Source organism: Peromyscus leucopus, chromosome 6, assembly GCF_004664715.2.
Source record: "Peromyscus leucopus breed LL Stock chromosome 6, UCI_PerLeu_2.1, whole genome shotgun sequence".
Lineage (NCBI taxonomy): Eukaryota > Metazoa > Chordata > Mammalia > Rodentia > Cricetidae > Peromyscus > Peromyscus leucopus.
The window spans coordinates 117,546,748-117,565,064 of record NC_051068.1 but is presented as its reverse complement, the minus strand read 5'-3'; the positions used below and the strand labels follow the sequence as shown (position 1 = coordinate 117,565,064).

Genomic DNA, 18,317 nt, shown 5'->3' with positions numbered 1-18,317 from the left:
ATGAGAAAACAAGCAGTTTCAGATTTACAGACACTGAAAGCTGAACTGACGCAAAAGAAAATGAGCCCATCTTTCAAATCTCCACTGTGTAAGTCCATCTAACTAACCTCTTGAGATTTTAGAGAATGACTGGAACAAAACAAGCCTTTGTGTTCCTTTGCAGTGTTTTTTATAAATCATAAGGTTGATGTAGTAGTTAAAGAATTCATTTAAAAATAAGACTAAAATTTTACTTTTTGTGTAGGTATTGCAAATTATAGTATAAATCTAAATAGTGGCTGTTTATTTTGAAGATTTTGAGGCTATTACCTATTTTACATTTTATAATCTTATTTTTAATGAACTTAAAGGCCAGTATGATGGCAAAATTAATGATTAGCAAAACATATGTTTTAGTAAATACCAGTATATTTGTTTAGAAATAAAATTTTGTTAATCATATTTCAATTAAAAACAACTGCATATATAGGTATATGACAAATTTGTGTCTAATAATTTAATTTGTACTGCTTTTAGAAATATGATTTTTATAAATATAAAGTTATTTAACATATACTAAGGAAGTAAATCATTTTACTGTCAAACAACTAAGTAAATAGAAAACATAACACTGTCATAACAAATAGCTAATACATCACTTATTCCAGTTTGGAGGGGATCATATGTAAAGAAGACAGGATTTATGTACATGGAGTTCAAAGGATACAAACTGTAGTGAGTCTTTCTGTGTCCCACAAGCTAGCTCCCAAATAATACACAGAGACTTCTTATTAGTTATAAAAGCTTGACCGATAGCTTAGGCTTGTTTCTAACTAGCTCTTATAACTTAAATTAACCCATTTCTATTAATTTACTTTCTGCCTTGTGGTTTTATTACCTCATCTCCATAGGGCCCATCCTACTTGCTCTGCATCCCTGGTGTCTTCATTGCCTTCTTCCCAGCATCCTCTCTGCCTGGAAATCCTGCCTAACTATTGGCCGTTCAGCTTTTTATTAAACCAATCAGAGTAACACATCTTCACAGTGTACAAAAAGATTATTCCACAACAACAAACATTTAATCTATGTATTTTCAGAAAGCAATATAAATACAATGTTATGATTTTATTTTATTTTATATGCATGGATGTTTGTATGTCTGTCCCTGTATGTATGTCTGTGTACCATGTGTGTGCCATAAAGTCAGATCCTCTGGAACTGGAGTTAAAGAGCCCCTAGGGAAATGAAGTTGTGAGCTGCCATGTGGGTGCTGGGAATTGAACCCAAACACTCTAGAAGAGCAGCCAGTGCTGTTACCTGCTGAGCCATCTCTCCAGCCCTGTGATGTTGTTGTTAATTGCTTTGAAAAAGAGAACAGGCCAGGCAGTGGTGGTGCACTCAGGAGGCAGAGCCAGGCGGATCTCTGTGAGTTCGAAGCCAGCCTGGGCTACAGAGCGAGATCTAAGACAAGCACCAAAACTACACAGAGAAACCTTGTCTCAGAAAAAAAAAAAAAAAAAAAAGAAAGAAAGAAAGAAAAAGAGAACAAAGACTGCTTTACATTTAGAAATTTATTTTCACGAGATTGATCTTTTAGAAAAGGAGCAAGATGAGAGAATAATGTTCTTACATAGGCTATAAGCAAGATGCAAATGTATAAGAAAAACATGAAAACTAGGCAAAAGAAATGAGGGTTAATAAGTGAAAGACTATGAATGACTAGAAGTATAAACAGTGAATAGAATCAAGTTCAACATCAGCTTATTCTTATTACAAGAATTTTACACACAAATCTCATATCAAGTACCTCTAGTTTACTGGTTCAAATATTACTAAATAATCTTGAATTTAATTTGTATGCATATTTTTTTAAATCTCATACACTGTCTAAAGATTTAAGTGACGCTAATGTGGGTATCATGAAACATTAGTATGTACTATAAGGAGTCAGGAAGCAGAAAAATCATGTCTAATCATTTTGATGAATCTAAAGAGATACTAAATTCCCGGTACTAAATTTAAGATTTGTTGAAAATAAATTCAACATAAACTGTTTCTCAAAGGCTAGGTCTTAAGACCGTGTTTGAAGCCAACAGTTTTTTATTTCAAGTTACATATAGTTCTTGTAAATTTTTTATTAGCATATATTAATTGTAAAAAATAATGGGCTTCATTATGAGATTCTTATATATGTGTGTAATATAATTTGATCATATTCATTCCCCACCCCATTATCCTCTTTTGTCCACTAGCTACACATATTTTTAAAATCAGTAATGGTTTTTAACAGTACATTTTATTACCAAGAGAGAAAATTCAGCATGAAATTTTGAAAGCAATTTTCCTAATTACATTATAATATTGAAACAGAGGAATATTTAATAGAGTAGTTGACTTATTTCATGCTTTTATATTCCTGGATATTTAAGATATGTATGTATCTTTTGTGTTCAAATGAAGAATTTATTTCTTACCTGTGTGTTGAGTATATCAATAGGTAACTTATGGCAACATGACAAAATATATACATTTTTATCTCTGCAAGAAGTTAGATCCATTTATACAGCTCATTCTTGCAAAATCTAATAGTCTGACAAAAGATGCTCCTCTCCATCACAGCCTTGGTTTTAAAGCTCCCCACATTTCTCTCGTTTGCTCTTTGGCTAGAGCATCTTCTGAGTAGTCAAGACAGTTGGCATTCCACATGCCAATGCCCCTCAAGCCATAGTTTTTGACATATGCTGCCTTTAGTGAAATGCTCTGGGGGTTATCATACCACACTTGATGAAAATGGCCAGCAGGATCCTATACAAAAACAAGTAAACTGTAAATTTAAAGAATTTAATACAGGAGGGGAAAATTATCAAATTCAAAGATTCAAAATGCATGCAAAGAAATAATGAAAAATTTATAGCACATTACATTTCTGCTTTATTATTTAATGGTCATATACATGATATTTCTAAATATTACCTTGTGGTACTTTAGCAGCAATAAAGATTACACAATTTAACCTCCTAATGTAGTTTATTTAAGAACCTCCTTGTCTTAAGATTCTTTATTTGATCTGTTCTAATGACTATCAATTAAGATGTATGCTTGAATCATTGTAAGTCATGGAGCTTTTAAATTACACCCTAGAAGGGCCTGGTGATGAACACCTGGCATTCAAAAGGATGAGGCAAGAGGATCATGAGTTCAGGGCAAGTCTAAGCTACACACTGAGACCCTGTCTAGAACAACACAAAACTAACAGTTCAGATTTCTATGTCTCACTCTACATAAAACATGCTGAATCAAATTCTTCTAAGGCGAGTGCTAGGATCCACATTTGTTTATCTTCTGTTTTAATATTCCACTGGGTAACTGATGTACAACCCAAGTTAAAAGAAACAACTGCTACTGTCCATTAAAACAGCTTGTTTGCTTGTTTGTTTATTTGTGTATTTATTTATTTATTTGTATTCTTTACAGTTTTTGGAAGTGTGCCAACCTAAGAGTTCAGTAGATGAATACTGTTTGTGATAAATCAGCCAAATGAACAGGTAATAGCAGTGGAGGAGGAAAGGGCCACCTTCCTAGGTCTTACAAAATTGATCCTAAGGCTTTTGGAGGTGACTCCCGGGATGACTGAGCACAGGACTGATTAAGAACAAAAACTAGATTGTGGTCTTGTACTCACCCTCTACCCTGTACCACTGTCACTGTGAATAAGAGGGAAGAGTTCAAAGGCTTCAAATATAAAGAAATTATAAGGAAAATGCTATCAACCTTGATTTTATCAGTGGATGCTGTGTATTGTGTTGAAAAACCATACTGAATCCCATTGATATATGCAACTAATGCATAAGAGCAAAAATACCTTAAAGTGTGTCTAGGAAATAAAGTAAACATACTTAACTCAAAAACAAATCTATTCCTTCAAAGAAACTAAAATGGTAGTTATATCAGAAGATGTGGATGGGGAGAATGGGAGACATTCAAAGGACACACTATTTTAGTCAGACAAGAGAAATAAGTAAAAAAGATCTAGTAAATACCATCATCATGATAATTAAGAGCAAGTAGCGAGGGATTACATATTTTAAAATTGCTAATTTTAACTGATCTCACTTTAAAAGAACTGTGCAAAGTAAGACACATGTAATGGATATGTATATCAAAGCAGGTTGTATATCATAAATAGATACAATTTTGTCAATTAAAAATGTTAATTTTTTGAAAAAAGAACATGTTTCTGCATCTTCTCACTTAGTAAAGAAAAATTAAGCCAATGATTACAAAACAGTTTATGGCAGTATATACTATCATTACATACATATTTCTAAATTATATATAATTGATTACTATAACCATTAAATACTGTTTCCCTGCCTGGGTCTGAGTGGGTTGAAGCAGGCTCTATGTTAAATAAATACTTTATGTATTGCAACATTTCCTAAATATTTTAATATAATTCCATACAATAGAAATCCCAGCCAACAGATATGACCAAGTGTTTTCTAAATATATTTGGTCATAGAACATGCATGAATGTTTGCATATGTATGTGCATATCTATGCATAATGTTAACAGTTCTCAGAACAGAATTCTAGTAATATTGCCTTTATGTATGTGTGTATATGCTATGTGTGTGTATGTTTTCTTATGTAATGTTTTTCTGTTCCTAACTTTTAAAATTCCTTATAATTGGCTTTACTTGTAAAATAAAATTAACAGATGCCATTTTTTCAATATAAAAATCTATAATGACTCATCTACTAGTCTCAGCTTCATTCCCACCTCTCTGGATCTCATCAGAATTGTTAAGCTATTTTGAAATAAATGGAGACTTTCAAACATAAAACCTACTTTGGTCAAAGCCCTTTGAAAAGCAAATGACCTCAGCATAGTTGTCAACTACTAAGGAAGTTCTATTTGTGAGATGCATAAAACATCCAAAAGGAAGTCGACCAGGCAAGAGTATTACACTAGGAATGTAACTTCAATTGTTCCCCAGGCAACTCAACTTCCTGATTACACAGACTCAGACAGGTTTATGCACAGAAACAGTAAAACTGGTAAATTATTAATGCCAAATAGCTAACCACAAAATACAGACTATGGAAACTAATAGAGTAAATGTTGATAATTTATGAAAACGGACCTTGTAGTTATAGTAAGGAGCTTGCTGGTCTTCATCCCACTGGCTCCCAGAAACAGAACTGTTTACTTGCTTCATGATGGCTCTGTAGGGCACCTGACGTCCTGCAGCATCGCTGCAGGGAGCCCCTCGGAAAGGGACCTTTGCAATGGTGCAGACGTCCTCCTAGAGATACAGAATACTCGTTCATGTTATTATTAAGCAAATGTCAAAATCCAAATGAGACAAATAATATAAACTGTTAGAAATAAAAGATACACTATAAATAATCTATAAATGTATAGAATGATCATTAATATTAAGAGAAAATGCATGGCATTCAGAAACTTCCATATTAGTAAATTATAAAGAAACAAAGTTTAGCTTCAAAATATATTTCATAAATTATTTAAATAAAGTTAAACATAATCAAAGCAGACTAAAATATATAATGGAGCAATCATATAACAAATAAGTTGTTCTTACCTCTGATAGATTCAGGCAGGTATAATCATAACCATACCAGGGAATACCCATTACAAGTTTCGTAGGGCTAATGCCCATCTTGATATAGTCACTATATCCTAGTCACGTGGGGATAGAAAAACACATAATTCTTCTGTTTATATATCTGTTAATATGTACATAGAAGCTGGAACACACCACCAAATCTTAAGTTTGGAGAAACAGGTACATTTTTACAGATCCATTTTCTGCTAAAAAGTCACCCCTTAAAAACTGGAAGTCCTATGTCTTTCTTTCTTAATAAGAGATGACATCCAGTAAAGATGATATGGAAGCAAAATAAACAAAATATAATTGGAGAAATGAAAATTGCAAGAAATCATACATAGCTGTTAACGTATATTTGATATTTGGGATTCTAAAGCTTCAAAAAGAAGTTCTGTAAATCTTCACTTTGTGGTAGTGATACTCAGAATTTCATATAGAAACTCAAGTGTTCTATGTTTAAAAGTACTCTGTATGCTTCCTAGTGACCACTGTAGATAAGAAATGTCCTTGCTCTTATACTATAGTGACCTGTAATTTAGGACACAAGGAATGTGAACAAACTCTCCAACTACTCACAAGAATGGGGACGGGCTAGATCTTGTGCCAGTCTTGTGTGGCTGCCACAGCTGCTGTAAACTTCAGAGTGTGCAGTCCTTCATAACCAGAAGACACTTCTGCTATGGTCCTCCCCAACTCTGGCTCTTACACTCTTTCTGTCCGCTCCACAATGGTGTTCCTGAACCGTGTGTGTGTGTGTGTGTGTGTGTGTGTGTGTGTGTGTGTGTGTGTGTGTTACAGAGTTTCCATTTGTGGTTGAATATATATGGTTGAGTGCACATACAGTTATTGTCTGCACTCTGTCCAGCTGAGAATTTTTGCACTAACTTCCATAATAGTAAATAAAAATGTCTTGCCATATGGCAAGAGTGTTAGGCTTGAAGTATGAAGTAGGACCAATGATAATATAGCTATCCCATGAGGGTGTGATAAGTAAATGAAATTTTCAATTTTTTTGAAAATACTAAAGCTGTCCAATTTATTTTTATTATTTTGTTATATTTTTATTTGTAAAGCAAGCTTTTATATAAAAGGGGTATATAAATAATTTAGAAAAACTAAAAGGTACTTTAGTGTGCAAGGTTTTGGAATAAATAATACTAATCAAGTGATCATTTCTTGGATTCTTACCAGTTAATGTCTGATTATAGGGAGCATTGGCTGCTGCAATACATTCTGACCAGATCTGACTTTGCTCATCGTAAGACATCACGAAGAGAAAATCACAGGCATCTGCAATTCCGGTATAATTATAGCACCTTTTGTCTATGTTCTTTGGTGACCAAGCTACATCAAAAGTTACCTGTGAAAAAAAGCCTACACATTATTTTATATAACATGATAAAGTATATCAGATTCTTATCATACATTCTCTTGCCTCATTCTACCTAAGGATAAAGAACTGCTTACAATGTATGTGTATGTAATCTGACACATGTAGAAGAGGGCTAATAAGGCCTAATAAATATATTTTGTTACTACATTGGACTGGCCTGTGCACGTATCTGGATACACAAGGACCAGGAGCACAGCACTGTGAGGAAAAAGAATTTCAAATGCAAATGTTCTCAAAGGGTGGGCTAGGAACTCACTGACTGAAAGAAACAGGTTCAATAATAACACTATGGTGGGGCTCCTGAATAAGCGGAAGGTGAAGAAAAGAAATCAAATACAGACTTTACTGTGGGGCTACATAGATCACCTGTTGGTACTGCCTGATGGTATTCTGAGTTAGTTCCTGATTCATAATTATATGACATGGTAGGGTGGGCCCAATATTAGTCAAGAGAATTGGGCTTTATTCACCAACTCAAAATGCTTAACGTATCACTTAAATGATCTTAGTTTTGGAAATAGCCAAATGAAATAGGTGATAAATTATCCTTTACTTTCAATGGTGATCATCAAGGATGGGTCTCTTAAAATATGTTTTTTACTTCAAATACTTATTGAGAGCCATTATTAGCAAAAATCCATGAGAGTATACAGCAGGTGACAACTAGTGCTCAGAAGGTCAACCTATCAGAACTAAAGGTTCTGTTAGAGGAAACCATCATGCAAGGTGTTATGGAATTACTGCCTTTTGAATGAACTGGCTGTCTCTTGTAAACTTCTTATGCAATAACAGCTATGAGTCTCCCCATTTACCATGCATCTCCATGTTATGTGTACACATAATCTCACAATTGCATCTCAATCTTGGGCACAACTTTCCCTATACATTTGGGGTAATTGGATAACTGTCCCCAGTGGCGTTTATTTTTTATTAACATATATCTGGCCAGGGCCATTCTGCAGACAGAAGTATTTCAGCAAAGATACCTTTTTCCAAGGACAAAACTGCACATAGATAAACATTAGCTCATCTCACTCACAGATAGAGAAAAGAACCACTAACAATTAAATACTCAACCCCTTACCTTCACCCCGGGGTTATTTACACAAGACCCTAATTTAAGAGATTTACTGCTCCCATTCCTGGGGGCCATTTGCTAGTTACTGAGTTAAGGCAGTTACTTCCCACTGACCCAAGGAGATTGCCTCCAGGCCAGGCAGGTGATAGGTGCAAGCTTCTTTCTTTGCAAGCTTCTTTCTTGTGCAAATCAAGTTTTAATTCCTCCTCAGCCAAGTGCTATTCCTAGATTTTCTCCTCAGCAATTACTCTGAGTGAAAGTGCTTTTACTAACCAAATACTACATGCTCTGACATAGGTTGCTTAGCCACCTAGCATATGTGCCCCTCCCTATCAGAAAGCAGCTGCAGCCAAAGACAGTTTATTTTCTTGTGACTTATTGACCCCTACCATTCTACCTAGCCATTTCTAGGTAATAGTTTGAGCACATAAATTCCTTAATTGGTCTTAGCCTTTAGTTAACCCTACCAGAGAACTCCCCTTTAGTCACTCCCCTTTTGGATTGTGATTGGAAGCTGACAATTAATTGCTTTATGTGTGGGTCCTTATCACCTCTCTCTGCGACCCTGAAAACTTCAAGCTTGCATTGCTTTGCCATAGAATTACTGTGTGGGTCTATAGACTGGTTCTCTGGGAGCACTGAGAGGATGGATGGAGAAGAACAAAGATGAGGACTGAGATGGAAAGAACTAGGTAGAATGATGAGAGAACAGCAGAAGGGACTGAGAGAAGGAGGGACCGAGAGGAGCTAAGTAAGAGAGCAGAAAAGTAACCGTGTAGATAGAATCGCCGTAGAAGAATAAAGTGAATGGACTAAAGAACTCAGTGTGCATAGATTCATTTGATATCCCTCAGATTAGAATCTTTAGCTGGTTGTTAGACTCTTCTGTGGACCCTGGGAAAAAACAATATAGGCTGGACCTAATATTGTTTGTGTTAAATATTAATAAGTTTTATTGTGTAAAAACATTCTAAAATCCCACCAAATGTTTTCCCCTTAATCAGGCACCCAGTAAACACTTATCAATTATAATAAAACGAGTCTTTATATAAAATCTTCATATTTTTGTCTAATTTATCTTAGCAAACTTTCAGACTTTCTGAAAGTTTCTCCTATGATTCATTGAGTACTAACAGTTCTACAAAAAATGGTTATGAAGTAAAATTTTACATATTGGACCCATTTGTCACTACCTCTTATTACAAAATGGGAGCTGTCTTGCAGTAATAAAGTTAGCAAGTACCACTAAGCAGTTAAATTTCCAATCCACTGTTGCTACTTACATATCTTGAATACTAAGAGTATTTTCACTTGAATTGCCTGTCACAGTTTATCTTCTGAGAAAGTAGTGGTTAAAGACAAGAAAGCTAAAGCCTTAAGTTTTAGTATTCACCCTTACAGCTTGCCCTGTGCTAAGTCACATAAGGCAACTGTCTTAGTCAGGGTTTCTACTGCTGTGAAGAGACACCAAGACCATGTCAACTCTGGCCAGCCTGGACTACAGAGTGAGTTCTAGGAAAGGTGCAAAGCTACACAGAGAAACCCTGTCTCGAAAAACAAAAACAAAAATAAAAACAAAAATAAAAGGAAAGCATTTAATTGGGGCTGGCTTACAGTTTCACAGGTATAGTTCATTGTCATGGTGGGAAGCATTGGTGGCATGCAGACAGACGTGGTGGTGGAGAAGGAGCTGAGAGTTCTATATCCTGGTCCACAGGCAGCAGGAGACTGTGTCACACTGGGCTTAGCTTGAGCATATAAGACCTCAAAGCCTGCCTCAAAATGACACGCTTCCTCCAACATGACACACCCACTCAATAAGGCCACACCTCCTAACAGTGCCACTCCCTGTGGGCCAAGCATTCAAACACATGAGTCTATGGGGCCATACCTATTCAAACCACCACAGCATTAAGTCTACTTTCAGAACAAAGGTGTAGAAAGAACTCTTCACAGGCATCTCTAGCTCTTTAACTCTGACTGCATTCCTAAGAAGCTCAGTTTCCCACTCAAGGCTCTCTATTTTGGGCATTTTTGTTTTCTGATCTCTAGCTTAAGAACCTTGAGCCATGTCATGAATGACTCCTTTTTGAGTGGTCTATCATTTGTTCTTCCTTTTTTATAATGAAATTTTCAAGTATCATTTCAAGATTAAACCTGTATAAATTATATATACCTTTTAAAATCTTTTTTTTTTTAATTTGTTCAGGGCTGGCAAGATGGCTCAGGGTAAAGGCACTTGCCACCAAGTATACAAACCAGAGTTTGTTCTCTGGAACTGATGGAAGGAGAAAAATGACTCCACAGTATTGTTCTTTGACTTATACACACGTGCACACACACACACTCATTCATACACAGACTAAATAAATGTAAATTTAAAAAAAATTAATTCAACAAACATTTAGCAAACATTTCCTGAGTGCAAGAGTGATGCTTTCATCCCAATCTCAACCATAAATCTCCTTCCCGCTAGATATGTCCATCCTTGTGTCATAGTTTTACCAGTGAGTCTCAAGTTCATGACAGTCAGCTCTGCTAGAATCACCTACAGCACATGGTAAAAATGCAGTTCCCGAAACTCTATCCCATACTCGATGAATCAGTGTTAGGAAATTATAAATAGCACCTTCATGTGATCATGGAGCAAGTTTCAGAATCATTGGTTTATAGTACTTACGGTGTTCTACTTGCATGAATATTACATGTATGTATAACAGATACTCAGAATATATTTATTATATATATTTTATATAATGGTGAGTTCTACATCCATTGATTCTACAAAGTATAGATAAAAAACATTTGCTAATTGTCTATAATGAACATGTGTGGATATTTTTCTTACCCTTATATCCTCAACACAGCTAATGATGTAACATTTACATTGTATTAGGTATTATAAGTAATATAAAGATTATTTAAAGTATATGGGCAGTTTTGTGTAGGTTATATCAAATACTTTGACATTTTGTACATGACTTTAGCATCTACAGATTTTGATATCAAGAGTCCTGGAAACAACTTCCAGGGATACCAAGAACAATGTGTATGAGTCCTACTTAAATAAATATTTTGGCTTTATTGAGATAGCATCTCACTATATAGCCCAGGCTAGCCTTGAAATCCCAGTCTTCCTGCCTCTTATCAATTATGCACTGGTATTAAACATGTACCATCACATATGGCAGGATTTTAAATGCTTAAAGACAGGGATCATTAATTTGCTCAGTGTGGTGGTTTGAATAGGTATGGCCTCCATAGACCCATGTGTTTGAATGCTTGGCCCACAGGGAGTGGCACTGTTAGGAGGTGTGGCCGTATTGTAGTGGGTGTGTCATGTTGGAGGAAGCGTGTCATTGTAGAGGCAGGCTTTGAAGTCTTACATGCTCAAGCTATGCCCAGTGTGACACACAGTCTCCTGCTGCCTGTGGACCAGGATATAGAACTCTTAAGTTCCTTCTCCACCACCATGTCTGCCTGCATGCCACCATGCATCTCACCATGACAGTAATTGACTAAACCTGGGAAACCGTAAGCCAGCCCCAATTAAATGTTTTCCTTTCTAAGAGTTGCCTGTGGTCATGGCGTTTCTTCACAGCAACAGAAACCCTAACTAAGACACTCAGGAATCATTTTTTTTAGTGCTAGAGGTTGTACCCAGGGCTTTGTGCATATTCCTGGAGGTGACTCTCCAGTGTGTGTACACAGGTGTTTAGGTTTTTATTCTTTTTTAAGACCCAGGTTATCTTAATGTGTGGCCATGTTTGACAACCCTGATCTGGAAGCACACGGCCCTTTGCTACTTACACATTGTCTGGTAAGATGCCTTGTACTGAGATCAGCTCTAATTATGTGTATGGCCTATTGTTACAGTTCTGCCTGGTTGGTTAGAATTAGTCCTTCGAGCTTTTGTGGGCCCTGAGTGCTTTGCAAATAATATAGAGACTACAGAGAATGAGGCAATTCCCCAGCACTACCCCTCTTCGTTAGTGCCTGTTTTTCTTGCTCTCTACTCATAAAAGGCAGTTTAGCCCTTCTGGCTTCTTGCTTCCTCATAGCCTGTAGTGCTGCAGGCAAGTAGACAGAACAAGCCCAATGCTATATTTTGATATGAAAGAAACTCAGGAACTTAAATAATATTAACACTCCAGAAAAGGTATTCGGGAAATATGTGCAGAAATTCTTTCACCATTCATTACTATAAAACTAAGATACCATAAGTCATACTTTCATGAATACATTTTGATTAAAAACCAAAAACAACAAAACACGAATATGTATTTACCTGTGACCCCTCGATCTCACGATGGAAACGCTCGGTGGTTTCTTTGACCAACGCTGTCAATGCTTCATATTCAGGTGAAAAGCAATTAACTTCTTGTTCTATGTCTATATTAATTCCATCCATATGTTGTGTTTTGGCCAAATTAACTTTTTGAGCTATCCATGATGCTCTGAAAGTAGGATCAATGATATCCTTCAGGGAGACATCACCTTTGGCAGACACAGACATAATTATACACATGCTTTTTCACAGTTACATTTACTTCACGAAGCCACTCCCAAAGGGATCAAAATGTCTGAGATACATCATTATTTTTGGAATATGAAGCCTCTGATTTGCTTTCCAAATAGAGAAATAGCGTGCCAAATAACAGCCATTGCTTACCAATGGTCATTATGAGTAAAATAATTCTCAATTAGAAGCAGAACTTGTGGAAGCAGAACATGACTAAAGGTCAGTATGCTGTAATTAGGCAATCACATTTTCTCAAAAACAAGAAGTGGTTTTATTTAATTTTGTTTTAAGAAAATCAGTATTTTGAGACTAGATTTAACAGTATCTACAATTAACTTTAGGTCTTGAAAAAAACAATGGCCCCAAAAAGGACTATAGTAAATAACAACTATGTTTTTCCCATTGGCTAGGCACATGTGTCTGCTAATAACATACCCTTTAGCACTACTCTGGCTCCTTTTGAATGAGCATAGCACATAAGTTCTGAGTCATATTTTCCAAAAACTGCCACAGTTGTAATTTGTGACCAGTCATAAGATTTCCAGGTTTTCTGTCCAACATCAAATACAAAGACCTGCCAGGAAAACGGGTAGGCACCAGCAGTTAATCCGAGATTCTCATACTAACATACACAAACCACCTCTATATGTTGACAACTGTGGTGGACATTGGGCACAGAGTACAGGACAAGACTTCAGGTTACCGTTATAACTGCTGGCTACTGTCGAGGTCTGAAGACCAAAAAAAAAAGCAGTGACTATAAATGTTAGTATGGCAGACACCTAGAATTCAGAGGGAGTACAGAAAAGAACCAGGAAATGGTTAATCTGGGGCAAATCATGAATAGCTGTGTCAGTAATTCAGCCCTATTGAGAAGTTAGTATCCTGAGGGAAATGGAGAGGACAGAAGCATTTTTATTTAATAAAACACTTTATTGTAATGGACTCACATAAAAATATCATTCATCTAGATTAAGGTAGCCACTCAAACATCAAACTACATCTCAGCGAATTTCTATACAGACTGAATGGCCACCCTGAAGCCATGGAGGTTCATTTAAGGTTTTTTACTTTTACTATTGATTAATTTTTTTACATTTATCTGTGAAACAAACAAAACAAAACAAAAAGCCTGTGACAGAGTTGAAATGAGAAAAACCATCTGCTTTACACCTTTGTGGTTTATGTGTCCTTTCCCTGCATTCTTCGTCACCTAATGTCAGGACACAAATACTTCTAAAAAGAAAAGGAATGTGTTCTGGAAAACCCCTTGTGCTGAAGTGAGAAACAGATTGAAAGGGACTGAAACTGGAATCGCAGTAGGGGAGTATTTGGGTGAATGAGATCATGAGTGGGGTCTCAGCAAAGGTTGGAACAGTGCAGCTAACACCAAGTACAGAGTCTGAAGAGTTTCAACTTCTGCCTACTTCATGTGGGGCCACAGACACTGCTCGGTTCTCTGTGTGCTTTGGATGATGCTAACTTAGAAGAGCAGTCAGGTCCACTTTTAAAGTAGCTAACTTGTTCCTCCAGCATTTTCCCCTCAAAGATAATTCTAGAAGCACAAAAGCAACAATGATCATGTTCCTTTTACCTCAAGGTATTAATTTATGGATTTAGTAAATATTAATGAATTCCAGTAAAATGTAGGAGAGGCATTTTGCTCTGCACTAGAGGCACAGAGGTTGATAAACACCAAGGTCCACTAGGAATTAATTACAATAGCATTAAGGCGTGCAAGGGGATACAGCGGCCCGTGACACCACATAAAGGGAATCTGCTAGCTAGGTGTCACAAGAAATCCACGATGACTGCAAGCTAGGGGACTTCTGCGACCTGGAGGAAGACAAAAGAGAAGACAAGTGAGCGTTGGCAGAGCCGGAACAAAACCAACACCCTATTCTACAGCTACAGCACAGGAAACGCTAGCGAGATGGAAGCACATGAAACTAACAAGGTAGGTGGCACTCTCAAGCAGCACTCGGGACCACAGAACTGACCGTTTTATCTGGAGATCCACTGCTGTTTGAAGCATGGATGGCACATGACATTGGCACTGCAAATAGAGACGTGGGGACCACAGGAGAATGGATGGGGAAGGGCTGTGTAAAGCATGAACCCTAACAGTAAAGGCCAACATTTCATTTCTTCATCCTCCCTCTTACCTTTCAGAATTAACTATGCATAGTTCATTTTTTTCTGCCAAGCAACTATCCAGTAAACTACACACAGAATGCAAAACGAATGGCCCAATGCTTTAATTCTCATAATTAAGATTCAATTTGCTATTTAAAAAAAAAAAAAAGCTAGGGCCTGTGATATAATAGCAACCACTCCCAATCTTGAAAATACAAAGGAAGGAGGGGTTGGGTTTGGCATGGTAGAGAATGGTGTCTTATTTAGGGTAACTATTGCTGTGATGAAACACCATGACCAAAGCAACTTGGGAGGAAAGGGTTCAGTTTATGCTTCTACATCACTGTTTATCCTCGAAGGAAGTCAGGACAGGAACTCCAACAGGGAAGGAGCCTGGAAGCTTGCCAAGCCTGCTTTCTTAGAGAAGCCAGGACCTCTAGCCCAGGGATGACACCACCCATAATGGGGTAGGTCCTCCCACATCAACCACTAATTAAGAAATGGCCTACAGGCTTGCCTACAGCAGGATCTTCTGGATGTCCTTTCTCAGTTGAGGTTCCCTCCTCTCTGACAACTCTAGCTTGTGTCAAGTTGACATAAAACCAGCTGGTACAAATGGTGTTCACCCTCAAAGCACAGTTCAATTCTCCAGTATTCCCCCACCACCACATACACACAAACATATGCAGTGGGGAGGGAGACCTTATTATAATCTAGTCTCCCTATTTCAAAAAACAAAAAGCCAGGGAAAGGCCTCATTTCCTACGAATCTGTGAATGAGAATAATTCTGTTTCCTTGTGTGTAATTCAAAACGCTCACAAATACTATATCACCCACTAGGTATTGAGTGCCACAATAAATCAGATTGTTATAAAACCACTTAATTGTGGGGAGGAGCTTCAGGCTGAAATAGCTGAGTGAGTGCCCTGGATTCCAATTTAGCCAATCAGGACCAGCCAACTAACTAATCTCTGGGAAATTCTGCCAGACCATAAACAAAAAGGTAAGCAGCTATCCGTTGTTACCAATTACTTCTCTTCCAGATTCAGCCTGTAAAAGACCTACTACCTGGGATTTTAACTTCTGAGCTTTTTATAATGAGTGCTGCCAATGACCATTGCTCAACGAAACATTAATGGACCTACATTTTTTCCTTTAAAGGATGTTAGCTTTCCACAGTAGGCAGAGTCTACAAAAACACTGTCACTGTTTTTTTCTAAACAATGGGTGCAAACACAGAGATTTAAATAGCTATACCTCAAAACCAAATACAAGGTTAAGACCCTTGAATTGTTCGTTCTTTGTACAATTTTTGTCGACTCAACCCTCTGACCTCTTGACTTCTTCCAGGTCTAGCTACCGCTGTCTACTCCAGTTACGTGGTTTTACTATTGCTTCTAGAAAGAGTGAAGTTGTGGGGCGGTGATGGTACATGCCTTTAATCCCAGCACTTGGGAGGCAGAAGCAGGAGGATCTCTGTGAGGAGGATCTTTGAGTTCGAGGCCAGCCTGGTCTACAGAGAGAGTTCCATGTCAGGGCTATACAGAGAAACCCTATCTCGAAAAAAAAAGAGTGAAGTTGCCAGAAGCTTTATAAACCGTAAGGTTGGGTTAAAGGAAAATCAAGTACTTATTTTTGCCCCACTCCGAGCGTCCATAAGGATCCGTATCAAGAGTAAAGGTCAGCAGAACGTCTGCTTTGGGGTGTACTTTTCCGGTTGAGACTTTATCCATACTGAACACCATTGCTTTGGAAACTGAGTACCGGTTCTCCTCCCTTCCTGAAGGAGGCTGATTGGGTAGGGACAGGAGCTGGCCTTGGGGGTCCGATGAGGCAGGGGCACCAACTGGCGGCCTGAGAAGCCGCCCAGAGTTCCTGTCTACTCTGAAGGGAATCCGAATAGCGGAAGGCTCGGGGTGGTTAAGGCTGCTGCTCTTACAGCCTTGAATACCAGGCAGACGGGCAAAGGGCGTGCTGACCTCGAAGTCCCGGCGATGGCGGACCGGTCGGCAGAGCGCAGGCTCGGAACACGGGCAGTCCCCGGCCGAGAGCCGGAGCGCCAGCAGCGGCAGCAGCAGGAGAGTGAGTGCCGGGAAACCGCGCAGCGCCATGCCTGCGGTGGAGGCCTCCGGAAGGCACCTCCTGAGGGGCGGGGCCTGACGGCGGGTGGGCGGGGAGGGGCGGGGCCTGCTGCTAAACGTGGGCGAGACCGGCCTGCTGCGGGGGGGGGGTAGAGGGCGGGGCCTGCTGCGGGGTGTGCGAGGCCTAGAGGGCGGGGCCTGCTTCAGTGAGGGGTTAGAGGGCGGGGCCTGCTGCGGGGTGTGCAGGGCCTAGAGGGCGGGGCCTGCTTCGGTGAGGGTAGACCGACCACTGGCCTGCTGCCGGGTGCCTGGGACTCTTGTCTCCCCCCCCCCCCACCCCCTAGTACCTGCAGGCACAGCGTAGGAGTGAAGGCAAGAGGCGCCCACACTCCACACTCCGGTGCTTGGAAAGGCCAGCGAAGTGGTCTTCACTGGAGTAACTCTCAGCTCCACCACTTTTCTCCTCTCCCCCACTCTTTGGCTCCACACCATGCCATGGTTGCGTGTTCTAAAAGTTTTCTGCTCATCCATCTTACAATTGTTTCAGAACGATTTGCACACCCACCCCCCACACCCTCCCAGTAAGTTCACTGTAAGCTCCAAGAGCTCATGTTTTCTTTTTAAAACTCAAAATCAATCAAAAAATGGGCATTCTTTTCCAAGTCTCTACACAGAATGTTAAAAAAAAAAACATGTGAAACAGATGGAGTGAGATTATTGTCATATTTCAAGATATTTGGTTGTGTGTATTGTGATTTTTTTCCCGCATAAAATAAAGTGAATTTAAAGATAAACTCTGGGCAGTGATCTTAGCATGAGAGTTACAGCTTCATGAAGAGCCTTTCCTTTTGTTATGAGAACGTGACGAGAGTTTCAGCAGACTGCATCACAGAGGTTCTCAACCTTCCTGATGCTGCGACCCTCTAATACAGTTCCTCATGTTGTGGTGAAACCCCCCCCAACAATAAAATTATTTTCATTGCTACTTCATAAAGAATTTTTTTGCTGCTGTTATGAATTGCAATGTAAATACCTGAGTTTTCTGACGGTCTTAGACTACCCCTGTGAACACAATCGCTCGACTCCCAAAAGATCGTGACCCACAGGTTGAGAACCACTGCTCTATGAGATCCTGGGGTTGCGCCTATATTTTTCTGCTTGGCAAGTGCAGTACATGCAGGAAAGAAAGCACATTTTGACGATTATTGCATTTCTATGGGGAATTCTCCTGTTTAAGCATCAACAGAATAAATATTCTCTTTATGGCTCTAAAGGAAACTGAATGTCATTAAACTCATAATAACAATTAAAACGCCAATTATAGCATATGAGTTTAAATTTATTGTAAACCCCCTAAACACCAATAAAAATTTAAATGAATTATTTTCCCAGAACCAAAGTATTATCAAAACAAAGACCTCCCCGAGCTCTCTGAGAAGAGGACCAAGCTTAAGATAACTGGAAACGGAATAAATTAGTATACTTGTAATC

At 38.5% G+C, this 18,317-nt stretch overlaps 2 protein-coding genes across 9 annotated transcripts in view; one reads left to right on the top strand and one right to left on the bottom strand.

Annotated features, from left to right (window-relative positions):
* The window catches only part of Spata1 (spermatogenesis associated 1), a 37,154-nt gene extending 29,999 nt beyond the window's left edge, over positions 1-7,155 (top strand). For 4 of the 7 annotated variants that reach the window (XM_037207182.1, XM_037207186.1, XM_037207180.1 and 1 more), the window contains 2 exons: positions 1-88; positions 891-1,002. In XM_037207182.1, coding sequence (XP_037063077.1) covers positions 1-88; positions 891-997 — 195 coding nt within the window. In that variant the 3' untranslated portion in view covers positions 998-1,002. Of the gene's footprint in view, positions 89-890; positions 1,003-3,453; positions 3,525-6,806 lie in introns of those variants that run through there. The other 3 variants (XM_037207184.1, XM_037207185.1, XM_037207183.1) reach the window with 3 other exon arrangements.
* Ctbs (chitobiase) lies at positions 1,533-16,896 on the bottom strand. 2 transcript variants are annotated; one of them, XM_037207187.1, is made up of 8 exons: positions 14,609-14,642; positions 14,347-14,444; positions 13,044-13,182; positions 12,375-12,583; positions 6,804-6,975; positions 5,589-5,686; positions 5,127-5,288; positions 1,533-2,784 (listed from the first exon to the last, which is right to left on the bottom strand). In XM_037207187.1, exons 2-8 carry the CDS (start codon positions 14,374-14,376, stop codon positions 2,593-2,595), a joined length of 1,002 nt encoding a protein of 333 aa, XP_037063082.1. In that variant the 5' UTR covers positions 14,377-14,444; positions 14,609-14,642; the 3' UTR covers positions 1,533-2,592. The 2 variants fall into 2 exon arrangements, with proteins under 2 accessions (XP_037063082.1, XP_028732708.1); XM_028876875.2 differs by lacking the exons at positions 14,347-14,444; positions 14,609-14,642 and adding an exon at positions 16,725-16,896.
* Positions 16,897-18,317: the final 1,421 nt, after the last annotated feature.

What these genes read in the sequence shown, in the direction of transcription:
- Ctbs (XM_028876875.2), bottom strand. Translation starts at nt 16,856, where the DNA reads ATGGCGCTGCGCGGTTTCCCGGCACTCACTCTCCTGCTGCTGCCGCTG. An exon ending in AGCCAGAGTAGTGCTAAAGG is followed by an intron (nt 12,584 to 13,043) that starts GTATGTTATTAG and finishes TGTCTGCCAAAG; the next exon opens with GTGATGTCTCCCTGAAGGAT. An exon ending in CTATAATCAGACATTAACTG is followed by an intron (nt 5,687 to 6,803) that starts GTAAGAATCCAA and finishes CCACGTGACTAG; the next exon opens with GATATAGTGACTATATCAAG.